Source organism: Morus notabilis, unplaced genomic scaffold (assembly GCF_000414095.1).
Source record: "Morus notabilis unplaced genomic scaffold, ASM41409v2 Scaffold388, whole genome shotgun sequence".
NCBI classification, from domain to species: domain Eukaryota; kingdom Viridiplantae; phylum Streptophyta; class Magnoliopsida; order Rosales; family Moraceae; genus Morus; species Morus notabilis.
In genome coordinates, this window is record NW_010362833.1 from 271,316 (window position 1) to 291,786 (window position 20,471).

Here is a 20,471-nt window from a genome sequence, read left to right on the forward strand (position 1 = left end):
TGCTTGTATTTCTAATTAATTTTTTAACGGGGCCGCCAACACGTATTAGAGACACTTGTAAAGTTTAAAGAGATTGAGAGAAATTAAAATTAATACGTCAATTTTTAAGAGAAGTTGTAAATAGGGCAATCTGATGTAAATTTTAAATTTACAACCAATTAAAATTTTAAAAATTCCGTCTTGATAAATTTACTGTGTACATTTAAAATTTACTCTTATATTTTGTACAATTCTTAAAAGAGTATTGCTAACTTATTAATTCTTAAATTTACTAAATATATCTAGAATTTATCATTTTTTAAATAATTTTAACTTGAAAAATCTTGAATTTACAGTGTATTTGTGATTTACCATTAGACTTTGTTACGGAATAATACGTTTCATCATTCAACATGTGTACATTTCAAAACGGAATTCCGTCACATAGAAACATACAGATCTCCAATAATAGTAATCTCCATAAAGAAAAAGTGGTGTTAACCTAAGCAAACCTAAAATAAAGCAGTTCACATATAGTTGACTTTACGCTTTAAACAAACCTGAACAGAACAAACAGAAATAGAATTAGAACTAGAATTTAAGATCCGGGTTAGGTGATGAAATGGTTGGAAGCTCCACGTACATGGTCCACAAGATCAACGAAAAGAGTATTCTCGTACATACATCATCAGTGGTGATTACCACTGCTGATTTTCAACCAATGGGACTTTTTATGTCAAATATGACACTCGCATATTATTAGCACATGATCTGCTCATTCCCCGCATGAGTGATTAGTGAGTTGTAAAAAAACAATTAGTGACCAGTACATTAGAACCGACTTTAATCATTATTACATGAGATGCAAAACGCTGTAAATCGCCACACACTCAAATATCATCTTATAAACAAAGAATTAAATAAATAAATAAAGTCATAACATTCAGGGTCCGATGTACAAAAGCTATCCAGGAAATGGGCTTAGTGCAGAATGTCAATATGTATGTGCATATGAGCCTCCCCAATTTCTCGTAGGAGGCTACCAAAACTCCTATTAGTAGTAACTATTAAGCATTGGCTTGGTAATAACTGCAGCAATAGAAACACAAACCTTCCTAAACTCAGTAGTCATGTTCATCTGAGAAGTTTCCATCGCTATCTTGCTCAAATATCTGATATTCTTCATCACTGGTATCTGCATTTTGTATTTTATCACCTCCTGCCTCAGTGGACGGAAAACTACCAAAAAGCTCCTGCAAATGTGTTCTTGAGACGCTTTCCATGTTTAGATCTAACTCATGTATAGGAAAACTGGTGATGAACTCGCATCTTTTCTTTCTTTTGTTTTTTTTTTTTAGTATAATAAAGATTCTAGTAAAAGGATACATGGATGTGATTGCAAAGAGATTTCATCGTCAGCCTACAAAAAAAGGTAATATAAACAACAAAAGGAGGAAGGGATAAATGACCTAAAAGACAACATCAGAAGACAAAAACAGATAGTGAGTGCATAAGACAGTAACACCAGATCAAGTTATATGCATCAAATACCTCTTCATCGATTTCTTCCTCTTCTTCCTCGTCTTCGACAATGTTAGGCTCCTGAACATCTTCGTTACCTGTACCTCCTACAATGTACTCAGTGAGTATCACCTAGATTAGCTTTTGACGGGTAAACAAAGTGATTTTCGCATGATAATTGAACTAGTTTCATTCGTTACACAGAACTACTGTATATCGCCAGCAGGAAAAAGAAAAAAAAAATCACCAGGGGCAATAATCGTAACAGCCCAAAAGAGTTCAGAAGCTATAACAACCCAGAAGTTGTAGCTTATGAAAGCCGAATTTGAAATGTGTAAAAATAGCCATCATTCCCTATTGATTGCCTCCCCCCACATCTCTATGCTTTACAAGAAAAAGTTTGCGGGTAAAGTAGTATTAGAAACAAACTCTGAGCAATTGTTAACTACTATTTTGTTTGTTCGTGATACAAGAAAATTCAATTATGTACTGAAATTTTGGAATTGTTAAATATTAACAACTGGAACCGGTGCTAGAGAATAATCTAGTTGAAGTAAAACATGCACATAACAGTGAAAACTCAAAAACCAAGGAATCTAATGGTTTTCTGACCTGAATCCACTTCTTGGCGTTCTTCCTCGTGAAGCATTACACAGTCTTTGCTTAGCCTCCTTTTTGACTTTTCAAAGTTTTCAGTTGCTTCTTTAAGTAAGTGTTCAGCACCAGGTTTAGGATATGTGGATAAAAACCTAATTGAAATGCGATGTCTCAAGCTATCATGAACTGTAGACGAAAACCACCCTGTTCCAGGCTACAATTACAAAGAACAAGAAAAATAGTGACCTGATTAAAAATGTAGATTACAACTCTGCAATGAAAGCAAAGACTCCAAAGAGAAATCGAAAATATTAAGTTTAGCTTGTATGACAAAATGGCGGAAACTATAATTTTTGGTTAAATGCTTTGACAGTTTTTCTCACTAAGGTTGACTTTGCCATGCAAAAGACACATAAACACGTATAAGTAGCTTATCTTAGAATTGCTTAGGGAAAAATTTTCAGACATGGAGAAAACGATCACGCAACAGAGAATATTATAGCAGTTCAAGTGAAAATTTAGGTAAGCTGCTTCAAATTGGAAGTGCCGAAACTCTTGTCTGAGCCAACTTCATACCTGTTTATATTCGTTGGCCAAAACCTAAATAATTTGGTTCAAAGTTCTCACTGCCAAGACAAAGCCGAGTCATATACACAAGAAACAGCATAGTTTAAGCTACAGTAAACTGCTACATGAACCCAAAGAAACAAAATATTTTTTTATAAGCTCTTTACAGTCAACTTTTTTTTTATCCAATTACCTAGATGCAAGGTTTCAACAAAAAAATAGGATTCTACCATTGAAATCTAGAGTAAAGGGAAAAAAAATGGTACTTCACATTTTTAACCCAAATCTTGATTTTTTAGGCAAGGAATGAGAAACTGACAGTGCAAGTCTTTTGACTCGGAGGCTTTCTTATCTCTTGTTGAATGTAGTCATCTGCAAGTTCAAATAGTTGCAAGGACGTTTGACACTTGACCGGAAAAACTTGAAATGTACATATATCCCCCCACCTCTGTTTTTCTTTCTTGCCCCTAACAAAGGAAAAAATAGGGAAAAAGAAAGATAAAAAATGGTAAACATTGGAGTAGAACTATTTGCAAGCTAGCAAGTAAATAAAGCAAATATGGATGATAACGAAAACTAAAATACAAGTTCGAAAAATATGGACATTTCCTATAATCTTATCCTTGAGTCTAATTATATGTAAGCTTCGGAACTTACTGGTTGGTAACGTTAGCATCACAATAACTTCGTAATGATGGATGAACTCGGAAATCAATTCTCTGATATCTGCTAAACCAAAAGGCCAGCACTATCATATTAAAAGCAACTCTAAAGCAGCAATAACCATGTACAAGAAAAATCATTTATTACCTTAAACAAATGCACTTCAAAAGAGCAGAAGTTGGTCTGTTTTGTGACTAAATTGTACACACACACACACACACACACACACATATATATATATATATGTATGTTTATGTATATGAATATGCGTACGTATATATCTACATGTGCATGTGCGTGCATATAATATCGTGTGTGTGTACCATGCACACATAAAGTACAAAAGTCTTACATGCGAGAATCAGGATCTTTCCGAGGATCATATCCCTTTTTGATCCAGAACCTGAGAAATGGTCCACTTGAAAAGTAGTATGCCACTCTAGACAGAAGCCTGCAAAAATGGAATCAGTTAAACCACCACCACCAACAAGAAGAATTATTTCTTCAATTGAAATTGAAAAGTTTCTAGCGGAATACACCTTCTAAGCATATGATCAACAACATTATAGCCCTTATCAACTAAACGCTCATTAACGGAATGCTTTATCCATATAGGTCGCTCATCAAACAGCTTGGATACAGCCATCTGTAACTCCCATTGATATGAGCCCTTGGGTATGTATTGCTCCCAATTTATTATTCTCTTAGGTATCTGTAAGAATTGTTAAGTATTACAGAGAGAAAAACGACCTAGAGTTATGTTGACGTGCAGTGTTTTTAAGTTCCAGCTCTTCATAAAGATTGAAACTAACAAAATCTCACAAACTAGACATAAGTCTCCAACTAAGAGGGAAGTCAGATAAACAATACTATAAAACAAAGACATTGAAACTAAATCTAAACAAATAAAAAGATAAACTAGAGAATTAGGATATCAATGATGTTAAAATCGATTGCAAGAACAAGCTCCATGTCTATCTGCACCAGACAAAATAATGTGTCAGTTTGACCATTGTGCAACCTTATTGGGGATTTAGTGTTAAAAAAGAGGCATGAGAAGAAAGAAATAAAACAAATGATGGCTTCTAGGATATGAAAAGAAGGATAAAAATAAAAAAAAAATCGTCATAACAACAACTAAAATGTGATGCATTGATGAATTAAGTTCAGTAGCAGATAATTAGCACAAATAGTTGGAAATTCTATTAACTAAATTTATTTGCAATACGCATTACCTCCAAATCCGGATGATTTATTGCTTCTTCATTCTTTTTTGAACTCAATATTACTGATGGCCTCAACCTGAAGAATCAATAAGATTCAGAGATACCACTTAATCAGCAGCAAAACATTAAATCATTCATCTTTCAGACTATTTTTTATTCCCCGTTTGGCCAATTTCCCAAAAGAATTCCAAAAATCTCATGTTTTCCATATAAACTAACCACAATGAACATCTTAAAGTAAATATGAAACAAAACGCATCCTCAATTAACATAGCACAACATCTTACACTAAATTCTCAGGAAAATCCTTGGGTGCAAAGAGCGGCGGCACTAACATCATTACATCATCCTCGTCAACATCCATAAGGCCATTCTTCTCTAACACAAGCACAATAACAAGTAAAAATATTACAAAGAGAAGAAAAATATTAAAAGTGATTTTAATGTATTCCCAAATAGTAGAAAAGAGAGAAATAAAAAATTCACCAGATAGTGGCTCCTCCAGTTCTAGCCACTTTCTCTTTTTCCTGCGGGCAACATCTGCATGAACTGCAGTCACATGTTGGTAGTCAACCATCCCTTGAAAGAGACACGTAAACAAACAGGAGAACAAAATCAGCTAAAACATTGTAAGAAAAGGCTTCAATCAAGGAGGCTTAAGTTATGAGATACTGCTGCAAAGAAGTTACACCCTAACTAACCATCAAAGTGATAAGCCTCGAGGACGCGAGCAACAATGTCAGCACAAAAGTTTGTTTGATCATCTTCAGGTATCTGCACATCAACTTGTTTTGCGGAAGAAGTTGATCCACTTGCACGTGTTGTATAAGTATAATCCAAATTATTTCCATTTTGCAGAGCTGAGGGGCCAGAAACTTGAGCATCTTGTCCATTTGAAGACTTAATTCTAGATAATTTAAGCAACAAATGGTTACAAGGACGGAGGTCCCCGAATGCGGGATGTGAATAGGGGTCTTCGGGCCGAAAGTGGAGCTCCAACCTATTTGATTGTAGACTCCGTGCCTGCAAGTAATCTCAAGTTAGACGAGCAAATGAAGATGTTGTTGCAGTTGCATATATGTAATGTAATGTAATTTGGTTTATATGATGATCCTAATTCTATTTCTACATTAGATTACATTACAGTAGTAAAAGTACCTTATGAATTGCTTCAAGACCTCCAAGAGTCTCAACGGCACGAGATATGGAGGAAGGATATCCGGGATAGTTAACGGCAAATGCTTCCTTACTTGGCACAAACCCCGAGACTCTGCCGTCTTTTTTTATGACTCCCATTTGCCTGCCACTGTCACTGCCACCCACCCTAATACTACTATTACTATTACTCTTTACATACATTTTTACAAATATCTTGACAAATTAAACTAAGAATTTGAATTAAACTCGTTTTAAAAAGTAAAAAAGCAGATTTCTTTCTCGGCCTAATTCAGAATTATTATTATTATTATTATTTTGTATGGATTGAATTGGATAAAAATAATAATAATAATAATTAAAGCCCTAATTTTGCTAACAGTCAGGAAGTAATGAGGAGAAACATTTTTATGCTCTGCTCAGCTTACCTTTCAGTTTCAGTTGTTTTCTTTTTCTGTGAATAATTCCTCCTCTTCTCTTAACAACAGGAAACTTGAAGGACAGAGTGAATGAATGAAGACTTGGATAATCAGGTAGGTTCAGTTCAGAAAAACTCCAGAAGAGAAGACGAATGTGAAAAAAAAAAAAAAAAAAAAAAAAAAAAAAAAAAAAAAAAAAAAAAAAAAAAAAGCCTCCCCTGCAGATGTTGCTCGATATCCAAACCAATCGGCAATTACATACATTTACGCCGCCGATTTTCGATGTTTTTCCCTCCCGCGTTCTCCAAACCAAAAAGTTGGCTCTTCAACTTTAACAATTTTTCAATTTATCCCATAAAGTTTGAACTAATTAACATCTTTTATTAGTATTTATTATGTTAAAGTCAAACTGAAAATGGAGAGTTAACTTTGTATCCAAAAAAAAAAAGAGAGAGAGAGATAACTCTGTTCACGTGTTTTTTTTTAACAAAAATTCTAACATAAATACAATGTGACCGCATTATTATTTTTTTATTTATTTATAATAAATATTTTAAAAAATTGAATTAAATGAGACTTTTAAAATTTTTTGAGTAAAGTAGACATATTTAAAGTTGACAAACTGTAAATGATCTGAAGTTGAAGGATACAAGTGAGACTAATTTAAAAAAGAAAAAAAAAAACTAAAAAAAAATCTAAAAACAAGGAAAAAAAAAATGCAACAACCTTTTAAAAAAATCCCCAAACATCACACTACCAGTCCTCACCCTTACCTTACACAACGAAGCCGGCTGCATTTCGTAGTTCATCCTCCAAAAAAAAAAACAAAAATCAAAGCTTTTGTAGAATTTATATTCTAAAGTCTCATTTAGTTCGTTGATTTAAAATTTTAATTTAAATTGATATGTGATTTTATGTGAAAATTTTTTACTGTAGTAGAAAAATTTAGATGTGATTTTTTGTAAGGATTTTTAACTATAGCAAAATTAAAATTAAAAACTCGAATCGGTGAAATGAACGAGTCTTAAATCAACCAAATCGCCACATGTTTCAAAGGAAAAAAAAAGGTTAAATTGACCCCGAAAAATATAAATTTTCTCACTTTATCTCTTAAACTTTTAACCAGCACTAATAATATGTGAGCTTAACAAATATTGTATCAATAATACCTTTGAAATAAAAGTGAAAAATGGACGGATTTCAACAGCTGAAGTTATATAGAGGCAAAATTCAACCTCAAATCCTCTAAAGGGCAAAAATTAACTGATATTCTTCGAGGGCCAAAATTAAAATATGGAATTAAATGCTGGGAGATTGTAAAATTATAATGACTTACATTGTTACTTTCCCAATGGAATTTTTATATTCCATCTGTTTTATATAATCTTCATCATTCTACACGTATTTATTGACTGAACATATACATATTGATAAACCACCATGCATGTTTGAGTCGGATGACCGTAAACTAATGAATTAGATGTACAAGAAAGAAGGGACATAACAAAATCAAGAAACAATCAAATTTAACGAATTTCAAGATCACTAACAACAGGTGATATGACAATAGGACTCCTAACGGTAGGAGTTCCATTTAGTTCAACCCAAACAAGTTCACCAAATTTATTGTCACACTAACTAAATGATCGCTTATCATATTCATTTTCAAAAACCAATATTTCTGGCGACACGCTCACTTCAAAATCTCCTGGAGTTGGAGTTGTTGCCTTAACTTGATAAGTCACAGGACCTCCTGTTCCAACATTGGTTAAAGTCCTTTGCAACTTTTCAACCATCAGCGCCTCTCTAGTATCATTATTGTGGAAAGCAATAAAGGATGGATAATTAAGATCTGGAGATGAATAATTATTGTTATTATTACTGCTACTAGGGCACTTATAGTTGATTGACCCGGTCATAGCAAATATTTGATACGAGGTGAAATTCATGGAGCACAGTAAGTTCACATAATCTTTCACCCGGATTAAGTGCTTTATTAGGGTCCATTTGATCTGACCCCATAGCTCAAGGCGTCGCGCTATGATTGTCAATACTGTCACGTATTAGATGAAAAGTGTTGTCCAAAGAACTTGTGGTGGTCATTATGGCAGACCTAATTGCCGCCGGACTCCATTTGGGCCGTGCAACTTTCAGAAGCGCAGCCACCCCGGCAACCTGAGGACAAGCTATAGATGTCCCGTACTCTATACTATAGTTGTTGCAGAGTGCTTCAATTCCTTTTGTAGCTACTGTTTTGTATGGAATACAAGCGCCCAAAACTAGTGATCCGGGTGCCATTACATCCGGTTTTTGGACATATGGGGCGCTTTGAGAAGGCCCTCTTGAAGCGTAAGGCGCCACAACAGGTGCTGGTTTTTTGTTCAAAAAGGTCTCTTGAACTTCATACTAGCAAAGGGCCTGTCCGTCAGATTCGGCCTAGTTAGTCAGCATTGCTGCGTCCTTTGATGTCACCACAATACAAGGACAAGGCGTTCTTCTCAGTCTATATAGGTCCGGCCCATCAACAATGACCAATGACCAGTATAGCTCCTGTCAATTTGGACACAACTACAAAAGTTATTTGAATTTGAATTTCTTCCGCTTTGTCACATATGACAAAGCCATATGGGATTTGGGAAAGCAAATTAGAGGAGCTGCATGATGATATGGTCTTGTTGTAGACTAGGGGGAGATTCTCAAACGTATTACTAGTACTAAACTTCTAATTATCCGGAAAAGTAGACCAGCCTACTATAGTTAAGCCATTTCCCAGTGTCAAGACTCCAGCAAACCAACGATCCACAGTACCCGCTGTAACGGTCAAAACCCACGGGATTCTATTCCGCAAAGTTCCAATCTCTAGGCCATAATTTCCCGCTGCGGTTGAGACAACTAAGCCTCTCTTCATAGCCGCAAAAGACGCCTTGGCTAAAGGATCACAATGAAGCAGCATAGCTCCAAGAGGCTGAAATCACATCCACACCATCAGCAATGGCCTTGTCAATGCCTGCGGTAATGCCAGCGCCATTGTTGAGGTGTTCCTTGCTCCATAAGACCTTATACACCGCCAACCTAGCACGTGGCGCGATGCCTTTGGCCGTCCCTAGACCATACCCGAAATAAGATACTCCATCCAAATAGTTTCCTGCAGCTATAGAGGAACAATGCGTCCCGTGGCCTGTGACATCCCTAGCAGAGTCATTGAATTGGACATAGAGAGGGTCTATTTTGAATCGCAGGCCTTCATTGAAGTACCTAACTCGTACGAGTTTGGAATTGCAAAGAGAGGAATTGAAGTCTTGGCCTCCAGCACACTTCCCTTTCCACTTGGTGGGCACATTAGAAGTGGCCATGCCTTGGTCTTTAGTATTACCAGTGTTGATGGGTTGCAAAAGCTTTGGGCATCGCAGACTTGTCCATGTGAACAATATTAGTGCACCTGCTATGGCTATCCACTGTTACTGAGGTTGAGTTTACATGATAACAGAGATTTGACAAATATTTCAACCATCCTGCATAGAATAACATTATCACAAGAAGCTGAGTCACTTGATCACCTGCTAACTTCATTGATTAGGAAATGATCTATCAACACACAAACTCCTAATGATCCAGATTCTACATGAACATTTCGTCAACTACTATCTTCTATATCTATAGGAAATAGGTTCTAGCTATCTCCTTTTCATATACATAATTTGTAAATAAAATTCTATTTCGATGTTGGATACACTGCATAAGTGGCAGAACACTTTTTTTTTTTTTTTGAGCTTTTTAATAGCAAAAAAGGGTCAATTCTGAAAGATGGGATGGCATAAATCTTTTTCATCTCTCACGGCAAATATATTTGTGCAGCCAAATATACATTTTTTTGTAAAAAAAAATAATAATAATAATAAAGGCCAAATACTAATATCTGAAGAATTTATACTGGATTGCTTTCTTTGTATGCATAAAATCTGAATACGAAAATGATACAAGTAATTGGACTGACATAAGTTTGGGGGGCAAGAGTAAAACAAATTAAAATTAGGGCCAATTCTGTGACAACCTCCCTAGTACAAGGAGTTGAATGCAATTACAAAATAATAATACAATAGAAGAGGAGGAGGAGGAGAAGACGATATGGAGTGGGAAGTTGGAAAGAGAGATGGTGCTAATCTATGAAATGATAAAGTCCTCAGTGTTTGTCAGCTACAAATTCACTCCACAAATACTATCATTATGCAAAAACAAAAACAGTCTGTTTGGGATTAAAAATATTACAAAATTCCCATTCTCGTTCCCGTTCCTATTCCCATTCCCAGTGAGGACGAGGAGGATTTGGATTAGAATGATGCACAATTCTACAACTACTTCTGTTGATGCGCTTCAGCAAGTTATACACACTACTCACACCCACACCAACGGTACGGCTACCCCCACGATTATATCAATATTAATTATTAATGAAAAGGTTCCTTCTCATCTTTTTTTTTTTTCCCCTTTTTATTGTTTTTATTATTTGGAGGATTGATTTCTTTTTTCAAAAAAAAAAAAAAAAAAATTGTTGATTTCACAATTTTGTTGTTAAGATTGTTGATTATTATGTGGTAATTAATTGGCACAAGTAACACAAGAACAAAAGAAGAAACTTGTTTGAAACAAACAGGTGGAGGCGGGTGGGAGCAGTGCTGGAAGCAAGGATTGACTCCATGGGATTTGGGGGGTCCTACTCCTCTTCTTTTGCACCTTCATCGCACTGGATCCCTTCCCAAGGGCAGGGCTTTACTCCCTGGTTGCGGTACTGTACGTACTAGTACTCTGCAATTATATTTATGGATTGATGAGATTGTAAACATTCATTTCATGTGTGTCTATCTGTTTATATGTGTATATATATATATATATATATATATATATATATATATTCGCTAGTTAATTGGAAATTGGCAATTGACAGGGTTATGATGTGGTAGCAATTGCTGGTCCTGAACGCTACGTCATTGGGTTAGACATATCAGGCCATGCCATCAACAAAGCCATACAGGTAAGGGTAATTTAAATGCTCATTGAGCGAGCGTCACCAACCACACTGATTTTGGCATACACTGCTCCAAGTTTAAGTTTCTTTCATATTATATATAATTTCAATGACTTCTCCCAAAGCCAAAACTGTGATTGCAGCTGTCTTCCTCGCACCCGAATTCAAGTTATTTTACCTTTCTGGAGGCGGATTTTTTCACTTGCCATCCAACAGATCTGTTTGATCTCATCTTTGACTATACGTAAGTTAATTAAGCTTGGCTTCAGATTCGCCGTCCTGTGCTTGCATTCGTTCTGTGGGAGTTTTAACTCTTGATTTGAAGTTGAACAGGTTCTTTTGTGCAATTGAACCTCACTTACGATCAGCGTGGGCGCGGAAGATGGCAGATATCTTAAAACCAGATGGCGAACTCATAACACTAATGTTTCCTGTATGTAGTAAACCAACCGTGTTTTTAACCTTTCGAAACTACTCTTTTGTGTGCGGTTTCTGATAGACCAATTTGCATTTTGCGGCAGATTAGTGACCATGTTGGTGGGCCTCCTTACAAAGTATCAGTTTCAGAGTAACTAATTTCTGCTCCAGATCCTCTTTTTTTACTTTCTTGTTTCCTCACCGCATGCTCGGTGATGGATGGTGGAATAAATTGACATATTGCAAAGGATATTAAGCTGCTGTAGACATACAACTATTGCAAATGATTTGTTAAATTTGTGCAGTTATGAAGAGGTGTTGCATCCAATGGGCTTTAAGGCGATCTCGATCACGGATAACGAACTAGCTGTTGGACCTCGCAAGGTGTGTTAAATATAAAGCTTCTCTGAGGATAATATTATCTCCCTGATTTCTTTGATTATATTTTTCATTGGAAGAATGTTATGTACCGTTGATGCTATTTGACCTCTGATTTTGGTCTCGAGTTGTTTCTATCATTTTTGTACATTCTTGATTCTCGAGTGTTGACTAATATTGTTGTGCAGGCAAGAGAGAAGCTTGGAAGGTGGAAGAGGTCATCAGTATCACCAGCTAAATCCGCTCTATGATCACAATTATAATAATACTATTTTCCCTTTCTGTTTGGAGCCTTGTCTCTGTCGCTAAAGGTTTGAATCTGTTACATAATAAATAAACTTGCTATTGTTTGTAAGTGTAACCTTGCATCTGAAATCTGAATGTCTGAACACTAGAATCATTTTGGTGATATAATTTAAAACGTTTACATAAGGTGATACGACCGGCATCGTTTGTCTAACTTTTCATGTCTTTTCCAAGGATATCATACCTATTGCCTTTGCGGTTTGCCCTCTGTTGATCTAGATGCGCTCATACAAGTCTTCCGTGTTCCTATATTGACTTGTACCAAAACTACATTTTTGACTATCGACTATTGTTGCTCAGGGTAAAGAGAAGCTTGGAAGGTGGAAGAGGGTCACGACTAACTAGTTAAATTAAGTGCGTTCATATGGCTATCAGAAAACTCACCTTTTTTTTTTTTTTTTTTTTTTTTTTTAAAAAAAAAAAAAATTGTTTTTTTAAGGTGTTTAAAAAAACCCCCTTTTTTTTTTTTTTTTTTTTTTTTAAAGAGAATAGCAACTGTTGTTATTAATGAGAATAAGTATTAGTTACAATAACAGACTCTGCGAGTTTGGAGTTTTCTCTATCAAAATAACTTATCATTAATATTAAGGCTTCGTTCATTTTATTAATTCGAGTTTTATTACAGTAAAAAGCTCTAAAAAACATTCACATATAACTTTTTTGCTAACTTGAATTAAAAACTTAAATCAGCGAATTAAAAGGACCTTTATACACATGACATAATTTATCTCATGAAAAAAAAAATGATAATAAGCTAGATACAACTGGCAATAACAATCTTAACTCATTACAAAAGAAGATTGTTTAATAACCTGGATGATTGCCAATGCATTAGACTCTCCAAATTGGAGATTTAAATCAATGTAGACCAAGCATTCCTAAAGATGATGCAACATCCCAAAACCTGAGGATAAAAATAATTTTGAATTGAGTATTAGAATAAAATGATATGATTGAGAGAAACTAAAAAACGAAAAATGAAAAATTCGAAACTTATCTCGTAATGCTCCAATTAAAAACTTTCCTTTCCTTCAAAATTTTATTCTATAACCGAACCACTCACGATCAAGTTAAAAGGTAATGATTGCAACAACTTCAGGAATATTTTTAAATTACTATCGAAACTCTCACAAAAGAGACTAGTAAAACTCTCATTAAGATAATCCCAACACCATTTTGGAAAAGGCCTTTACACATTTTATTTAAAAACATAACCAAAGAAATGAAACTTAAAAAATAAATAAATAAATAAACTCAAAACGTAACCAAAGGGAAATGAAACTCAAAACGTAAAAGCTAAACAAAATTTGTTTTGGTTTTTGAAATAAATATACATATGTGAATAAAAAACTGAGTAACGTAGTGTGTATATATATATATATATATATATATATTAGAAAATTAGTTATAATAATAATGAAGATGAGGAGATATAAGAAATACTGTAAAAAACCAACTCAAATAATTGAACAAAGAATAAGAATAATAACATAGTTTCAAATCAAAAGAATCATAACAATTATTCTCACATAACTTAAAATAAACACTAAGTCAACAACAAATATTGATCAGAATCAAATACTTGATCGTCTTCACATTAATTATTACAAATACCAGATCGACAACAGATTTGGTAAACTTTGATAGACATAAAATAATCAAATTTATCATCATTCAATCAAGTGTACGATTTAGAAAAGAACACAGTAATTAAATATACCAATATGGTATCAAATTTTAGACTAGTAGTATTACCAAAACATAATAAAAGAAGGAAAAATTCATCAGAAGTAAGAAATTTCACCATAAAAAATTGTTGAATTATCTTGAATACTTGATGACTTCATTGGCAGAATATTATTCCTTTACTTGAGGATTGGTTGATTATTTACTTCAGTAATTGTAAATGTAAAAGGCGGGCAAAAGATGATAATCGGCGACAATGCATGCACCGCCTTCATCCTCGCCGATTGCAATTGAGAGGGAGAGGGAAAGTAACCGTGCACCCACCACACCGCAAAAACTAAATTTGGTAACCAACTCAATCTCGTCACCAAACAAAGACTGAGGAAAATTATGTTAGTCTACACGACCATTAACGCAGTACTAAATCTATACCATATTTCGGTCAGTATCGATAATATTAGTATAGTATAGACCAACACTAATCAATATAACATAAGAGAAATTGTAAAAGTTAACTACTTTCTAAAATAACGGGGTGATAATTAATACATTTTTATTAAAACAATAATCAAATTATGCAAAGTAGTACCATACTCCAATCAAAAAGCTAGAAGTGGGCAAAAGACGTGGTGACGGAGAGGAGGCCAACTTCTTTCTCCGTGTTATGCTCCATTTCTCACGTACTACCCATCTCATTTCACGCCAAATATTTTCTTATTTACATTTTGTTTGTTTGCTTTTTTTTTTTTTTTTTTGCTACATAAACTATAATTGGATGGTGAATAACCAACCATTAACCCCATATTTAGGAGGAGAAAAATAGTAATAATAATAATTAGGAGCGCTTAGAATTTGGTTTATCACACATGAACACAAACATCATTCTCGCTTCTCGTGCCGCTCCTGCAATTATAAGCATCGTTTTCACAGATTGACCATTGCAAACATGTCAGTGAGGTAATTTTGTAGTTCAAAGGTAAGAGAATATCGTGTTCTTTCTGTCGGGTATAATTAACATCGTTTTTCTGGTCTTTTGTTTTTTGTTTTTTGTTTTTTGTTTTTTGTTTTTGTTTTTTTTTGTTTTTAAAAGAAAAAGGACACTAATTCATATGCTGAATATTTTGAGGTGTAAAATAGCCTCACCCTTGACCCCGCATTGCATTCGACTCATTCCTGTCCGTCACCTTAAAACAGCCTCTCCTTGCCTTTCTCATATTTTATGCCTTTTCAGTTTTCACACACACACTCTCTCTCTCTCTTTTCCTTTTTCTTCCCTCCACATTAATATTATTCAAACAAACCAGTACTGATCTTCTCCAGATCCATGATCCATGGACGACCGAGTTGAAGACGATGACAGAGAGGCACTCGCCGGCCTAAGCGAGGTGCCTCCGCCGCCACGCAAGTCTCAAATATCATACAGCCAGCAGCTGAGGGCCACCACTTCCGCTCCTAAACGCCAACACCAAAAACTCCGCAAGCATAGCCTCGACGACTCCCACATTAATATTATCCACCCCAACAACAACAACTATAATACTAATGTTGATCATCAGCACTACTACGCCTCCTCTGGCGACGACGACGACGACTTCTTTCCTAATTGCAACTCCTCCTCCAACCAGCGCCTCGACCAGACTCTCTGTGCGGATCACGGCGACCACCACTGCCTGCAGCCCTTGCCTGAGTTCATCGGCGGTGGTGGCACCGCTCCCATTTTCAAGGTCCCCATTCGAGCTGCCGTCCATCCAGGTCGCCCGCCCTGCTTGGAGCTCAGGCCGCATCCACTCAGAGAGACACAGGTGCAAATTTTTCCTATTCAATAAAATCTCTCTCTTATTAATTATTGCCCCCCACTAATGAATAAAAAAATTTTCGTCATTTGTTCAACAGGTGGGGAAGTTCTTGAGGAACATTGCGTGCTCCGAGACACAGCTGTGGGCGGGGCATGAATGTGGTTTACGGGTTTGTAATCTCAAGGACGCATACGAGCCGGGGAGTGGTCTCGGAGGAAGAGTGACAAGAGGCGACGAGGACGCGACACCGTTCCATGAATCAGCAAACACGTCCCCTATCACGTGCTTGACGGCGGACAACGGAAACCGCCTTGTATGGAGTGGACATAAGGATGGAAAGATTAGGTCGTGGAGGATGGATCAGGCATTGGATCCTCAATCTCCTCCCTTTAAGGAAGGCCTTTCATGGCTCGCTCATCGCGGCCCTGTTCTTGCCATTACTATGACCTTCCACGGTGATCTTTGGTCTGGTTCTGAGGGTGGTGTTATTAGGATCTGGCCTTGGGAATCTCTTGAGAAATCTCTCTCTCTAAAACCCGAGGAAAGATACATGGCTGCTTTGCTTGTGGAGAGGTCATTCATTGACCTTAGAACCCAAGTCACTGTTAATGGTATTTGCAGCATTTCTTCTCAGGATGTCAAGTGTTTGATAGCAGATAACTCTCGAGCTAAAGTTTGGTGTGCTGGATCTCTCTCCTTCTCATTGTGGTATATACATATATGTTTACTTTTCTTTTCTTTTTTTTGTGAATATAAATATAAATATTTATATCTATTAATTAGTTTTAACTATAAAGCACATATACATCTAACATTATAGAAGATTGTGATTCAACAGGGATGCACGTTCAAGGGAGCTTGTTAAGGTGTTTAACATAGAAGGGCAGATTGAGAACAGAGTTGACATGTCCTCGGTCCAACAAGATCAAACCGCTGTAGAAGATGAGATGAAAGTAAAATTTGTTTCTGTGTCAAAAAAGGAGAAATCCGGAGGATTTCTGCAACGGTCACGCAATGCCATAATGGGAGCCGCAGATGTTGTGCGCCGAGTTGCAACAAGAGGCGCGGGCGCGTTTGTGGAGGACCCCAAGAGAACCGAAGCCCTAGTGGTAACTGCGGATGGCATGATGTGGAGTGGATGCACAAATGGCCTGTTAATTCAGTGGGACGGGAACGGAAACCGGTTGCAGGATTTTAACCACCATCCCTGTGCTGTTCAGTGCTTTTGCACTTTTGGGACAAGAATATATGTAGGGTATGTGAGTGGCATCATTCAGGTGTTAGACCTAGATGGGAATGTGATTGCTGGATGGGTTGCTCACAGCAGTCCAGTGATCAAATTGGCGGTTGGAAATGGTCATGTTTTTAGCTTGGCTACTCATGGCGGTATTCGCGGGTGGAACATCACGTCTCCGGGGCCTCTTGACAACATATTGCGCTCTGAATTGGCCGCAAAAGAGAAGTTGTACACCAAAAGAGACAATGTAAGAATTTTAGTTGGGACATGGAATGTTGGTCAAGGAAGAGCCTCTCAGGATTCACTCATGTCGTGGTTGGGTTCTGCTGTGCCGGATGTTGGCATTGTTGTTATCGGATTGCAAGAAGTAGAGATGGGTGCGGGTTTCCTTGCAATGTCTGCAGCCAAAGAAACTGTAAATAAGATTCTTCCTCAATCCTCAATGTGGTTCCTTAACTAGCACTTTTATATTTTTGTACATCTATTATTCCTTGTCATAACCATTTATGTATCGATTGTAGGTAGGGCTTGAAGGAAGTTCAGTCGGACAATGGTGGCTGGACAACATAGGGAAGGCCCTAGATGAAGGAAAAACTTTTGAGCGCATGGGATCCAGGCAGCTAGCAGGCTTGCTCATATCTTTGTGGTACGCCGTTGTTACATTTTTCTAGTAGGCCTGAACCATTAGATTTTTATCAACTTTATAATTTTATTTATTACAATACGATTTAATGATCCATTTATACAATTTACTTGGAGTATATCCTCCTTTGAGAGATGAAATTTCTTGTTCAGGGTAAGAAAGAATCTTAGAACGCATGTTGGGGATATCGATGCTGGGGCAGTTCCATGTGGGTTTGGTCGTGCCATTGGTAATAAGGTTTGTAAATCTTCCTTGACTTCGGCATATTGTTACTAGTTGGCAATCTCTATGTTTCCATTCAAAATGAAGAAAGAGCACTCCCTTGAATGAACATCTAGGCTTAAAAATCTGAACACATATATTCTTGACAACTATATATATATATATATATATGTACACCTAAACAAGCAGGGAGGTGTGGGTTTGAGAATCAGAGTATACGACCGGATAATGTGCTTTGTCAACTGTCACTTGGCTGCGCATCTGGAAGCCGTCAACCGCCGTAATGCTGATTTCGATCACATTTACCGGAATATGGTCTTCAACCGATCATCAAACTTCCTCAATAACGCGGCTGGTATGGTGCCACACCTATATTTGTGTTTCTCTATTGCCTTGTCCACATATTTATCATGCCTCCTTTATTCTTCTGGCTTGCCTTTGCAACTCTCTGCTGCAGCTGGAGTCTCAACTGCTGTTCATATGCTTCGCGGCACAAATGTACGCCTAATTCTTCTCATCACATATCTATTATTATTATTATTATTATATCCATAAATTATAGGGGACTCGATGTAAGAATAGTTGCTTAACAAGTGCTAATCTAATTGGGACGTGCTAAGCTTCTCTGGCAATCTCTTCCATTTAATTAATTAAAAAAGAAAAAGGCTAACAGTACTGAAAATGCCTTACTTAATATGATGCTTTTAGGCTATGGGGGGCAACTCTGAAGAAGCAAGGCCTGAACTTGCTGGAGCAGATATGGTTGTGTTCTTAGGGGATTTCAACTACAGGCTTTCTGGGATATCTTATGATGAAGCCAGGGACTTTGTTTCCCAAAGATGCTTCGATTGGCTTCGAGAAAAGGATCAGCTTAGAGCAGAGATGAAAGCTGGCAAAGTCTTTCAAGGGATGCGCGAGGCACTCATTAAATTCCCTCCCACTTACAAGTTTGAAAGGCACCGGGCGGGTTTGGCGGGTAAGGACTTTGTGATAAGAGCATCATTTTCTAGTTCTAATACGAGTTTGTAAGACTGGATTGGATCGATCAATATTATTTTGAGCTCATTGCTACTTTTGTACATGTATAATCTCTTTTTTTTTTTTTTTTTTTTTTTCAGGATATGATTCTGGAGAGAAAAAACGAATTCCTGCGTGGTGTGACAGAATAATATATCGAGACAATCGGTCAGCTCCGGTTTCGGAGTGCAGTCTAGAGTGCCCTGTAGTATCATCAGTTCTACAGTAAGTTGGCGTTATAGCCATATTTAATGATCTATTGCTTCTTGTTTAATGGCATTAAAAAATTTGGTCCACCTCCTTTAACAGGTACGAGGCGTGCATGGATGTGACTGATAGCGATCACAAACCTGTAAGGTGTAAATTCAACCTTCAAATTGCCCATGTCGATAGATCAATAAGGAGAAAGGAGTTTGGGAGAATTTACAAATCCAATGAGAAGGTCCAATTGATACTTCACGAGTCATGTCATGTCCCAGAAACAACAGTGAACACTGACAACATAGTCCTTCAAAATCAGGACACTTTCAATCTGCAAATCATCAATAACAACACCAACGATGTGGTCGTATTTAGAATCGCATGCGAAGGTCAGTGCACTGTCAAGGATGAAGAACAGCCCGAGTACCATCCCAGAGGCTCCTTTGGCTTTCCCCGATGGCTTGAGGTATTGTCTTTTTCATAGAGCCTGTTTGGCATAGCTAATACTTTTATGTAGAGGAAAAAAAAAATGGAAGCTCTAGCTTTTATTGGAATCTTAAGCTGCCATATGTAGCCTTTGTTTCTATTTTTTCTTCAATCTAGGACTGAAAGCACGAGTGGTGTATGATTGTTAGGTTACACCAGCAGCAGGCGTGATAAAACCCGAACAAATGGTGGAGGTCTCGGTGCGCCATGAAGAATTCCACACTCTGGAAGAATTCGTCGAAGGCATTCCGCAGAATTGGTGGTCAGAGGACACACGGGACAAGGAAGTGATATTGGCAGTGAATGTGCAGGGCAGTTGCTCTATTCAAGCAACCAGTCACAAAATCTTTGTGCGCCATTGTTTCTCCTCCAAGACACTTCGCCTTGACTCTCACTCATCCAGCAGCTCTAAAAGAGGTCAACCAGCTTCATTTCACCCATCCGAAGCTCGGCAGCCCAACAGTTCCTCCGATGCAGATAAATCTTTGAAACTGGAGTTGAAGAATGACAGTTCAAGGCAGTTATAGGTGCATGTCAGAATGTCATCTTAGTTCTCGCTATAGACGACACCACCTTCTACAACTTTGATTGTGCATAACTCAGGAAGCCTGGTTATTCATCATCTCAAACGCTTTAAGACAGCTTCGATTTGTTTACATCACATCCTACATATGACATTAAGCTTTGGAACTTTAACATTTTCTTGACGCAAATTATCTAGTCAATCCCAAATTGTAATTTTCTAGAACGCTCTTGCTCCAAAGCTGCTGTAGAAATGAGAAATATAGGAAGCAGGTATAGGGATTATTTTATAACATCTTTGGTTATCTATACACACTAATTTTTCAGAGAACTTTTTTTCCCCCTCTTCAGTTTGGAAAAAAAAAAAAAAAAAAAAAAAAAAAAAAAATTAAAAAAAAAAAAAAAAAAAA

General features: G+C 36.7%; 3 protein-coding genes and 1 pseudogene across 10 annotated transcripts; 2 read left to right on the forward strand and 2 right to left on the reverse strand.

Annotated features, from left to right (window-relative positions):
* Positions 1–882: 882 nt before the first annotated feature.
* LOC21403249 (general transcription factor 3C polypeptide 5) lies at positions 883–6,465 on the reverse strand. 4 transcript variants are annotated; one of them, XM_024168863.1, is made up of 15 exons: positions 6,137–6,465; positions 5,712–5,865; positions 5,255–5,576; positions 5,040–5,132; positions 4,841–4,931; positions 4,563–4,629; positions 4,263–4,305; positions 3,867–4,041; positions 3,680–3,778; positions 3,322–3,390; positions 2,984–3,131; positions 2,113–2,311; positions 1,531–1,607; positions 1,366–1,399; positions 883–1,270 (listed from the first exon to the last, which is right to left on the reverse strand). In XM_024168863.1, the coding sequence occupies exons 2-15, from the start codon at positions 5,847–5,849 to the stop codon at positions 1,101–1,103; spliced, it is 1,725 nt and encodes a 574-aa protein (XP_024024631.1). In that variant the 5' UTR covers positions 5,850–5,865; positions 6,137–6,465; the 3' UTR covers positions 883–1,100. The 4 variants fall into 4 exon arrangements, with proteins under 4 accessions (XP_024024631.1, XP_024024632.1, XP_024024630.1 ...); XM_024168864.1 differs by having other exon boundaries at positions 1,531–1,598; positions 5,712–5,877; XM_024168862.1 differs by having other exon boundaries at positions 5,712–5,877.
* A 1,296-nt stretch (positions 6,466–7,761) lies between these two features.
* LOC21403250 lies at positions 7,762–9,697 on the reverse strand (annotated as a pseudogene).
* A 543-nt stretch (positions 9,698–10,240) lies between these two features.
* LOC21403253 (probable thiol methyltransferase 2) lies at positions 10,241–12,494 on the forward strand. Of its 4 annotated transcripts, XR_002902621.1 has the most exons (9): positions 10,241–10,536; positions 10,755–10,915; positions 11,070–11,156; positions 11,294–11,394; positions 11,484–11,583; positions 11,672–11,718; positions 11,873–11,951; positions 12,134–12,256; positions 12,426–12,494. XR_002902621.1 is itself a non-coding variant. In XM_024168875.1 (8 exons), exons 1-8 carry the CDS (start codon positions 10,278–10,280, stop codon positions 12,194–12,196), a joined length of 897 nt encoding a protein of 298 aa, XP_024024643.1. In that variant the 5' UTR covers positions 10,241–10,277; the 3' UTR covers positions 12,197–12,387. The 4 variants fall into 4 exon arrangements, 3 of the variants coding, with proteins under 3 accessions (XP_024024643.1, XP_010101337.2, XP_024024644.1); XM_024168875.1 differs by lacking the exon at positions 12,426–12,494 and having other exon boundaries at positions 12,134–12,387; XM_010103035.2 differs by lacking the exon at positions 12,426–12,494 and having other exon boundaries at positions 10,779–10,915; positions 12,134–12,387.
* Positions 12,495–15,173: 2,679 nt separating this feature from the next.
* On the forward strand, positions 15,174–20,429 carry LOC21403254 (type I inositol polyphosphate 5-phosphatase 12). Of its 2 annotated transcripts, XM_010103036.2 has the most exons (11): positions 15,174–15,739; positions 15,831–16,441; positions 16,572–17,385; positions 17,492–17,616; positions 17,766–17,850; positions 18,025–18,190; positions 18,293–18,333; positions 18,544–18,811; positions 18,954–19,077; positions 19,162–19,519; positions 19,689–20,429. In XM_010103036.2, exons 1-11 carry the CDS (start codon positions 15,269–15,271, stop codon positions 20,064–20,066), a joined length of 3,441 nt encoding a protein of 1,146 aa, XP_010101338.1. In that variant the 5' UTR covers positions 15,174–15,268; the 3' UTR covers positions 20,067–20,429. The 2 variants fall into 2 exon arrangements, with proteins under 2 accessions (XP_010101338.1, XP_024024606.1); XM_024168838.1 differs by having other exon boundaries at positions 18,025–18,333.
* Positions 20,430–20,471: the final 42 nt, after the last annotated feature.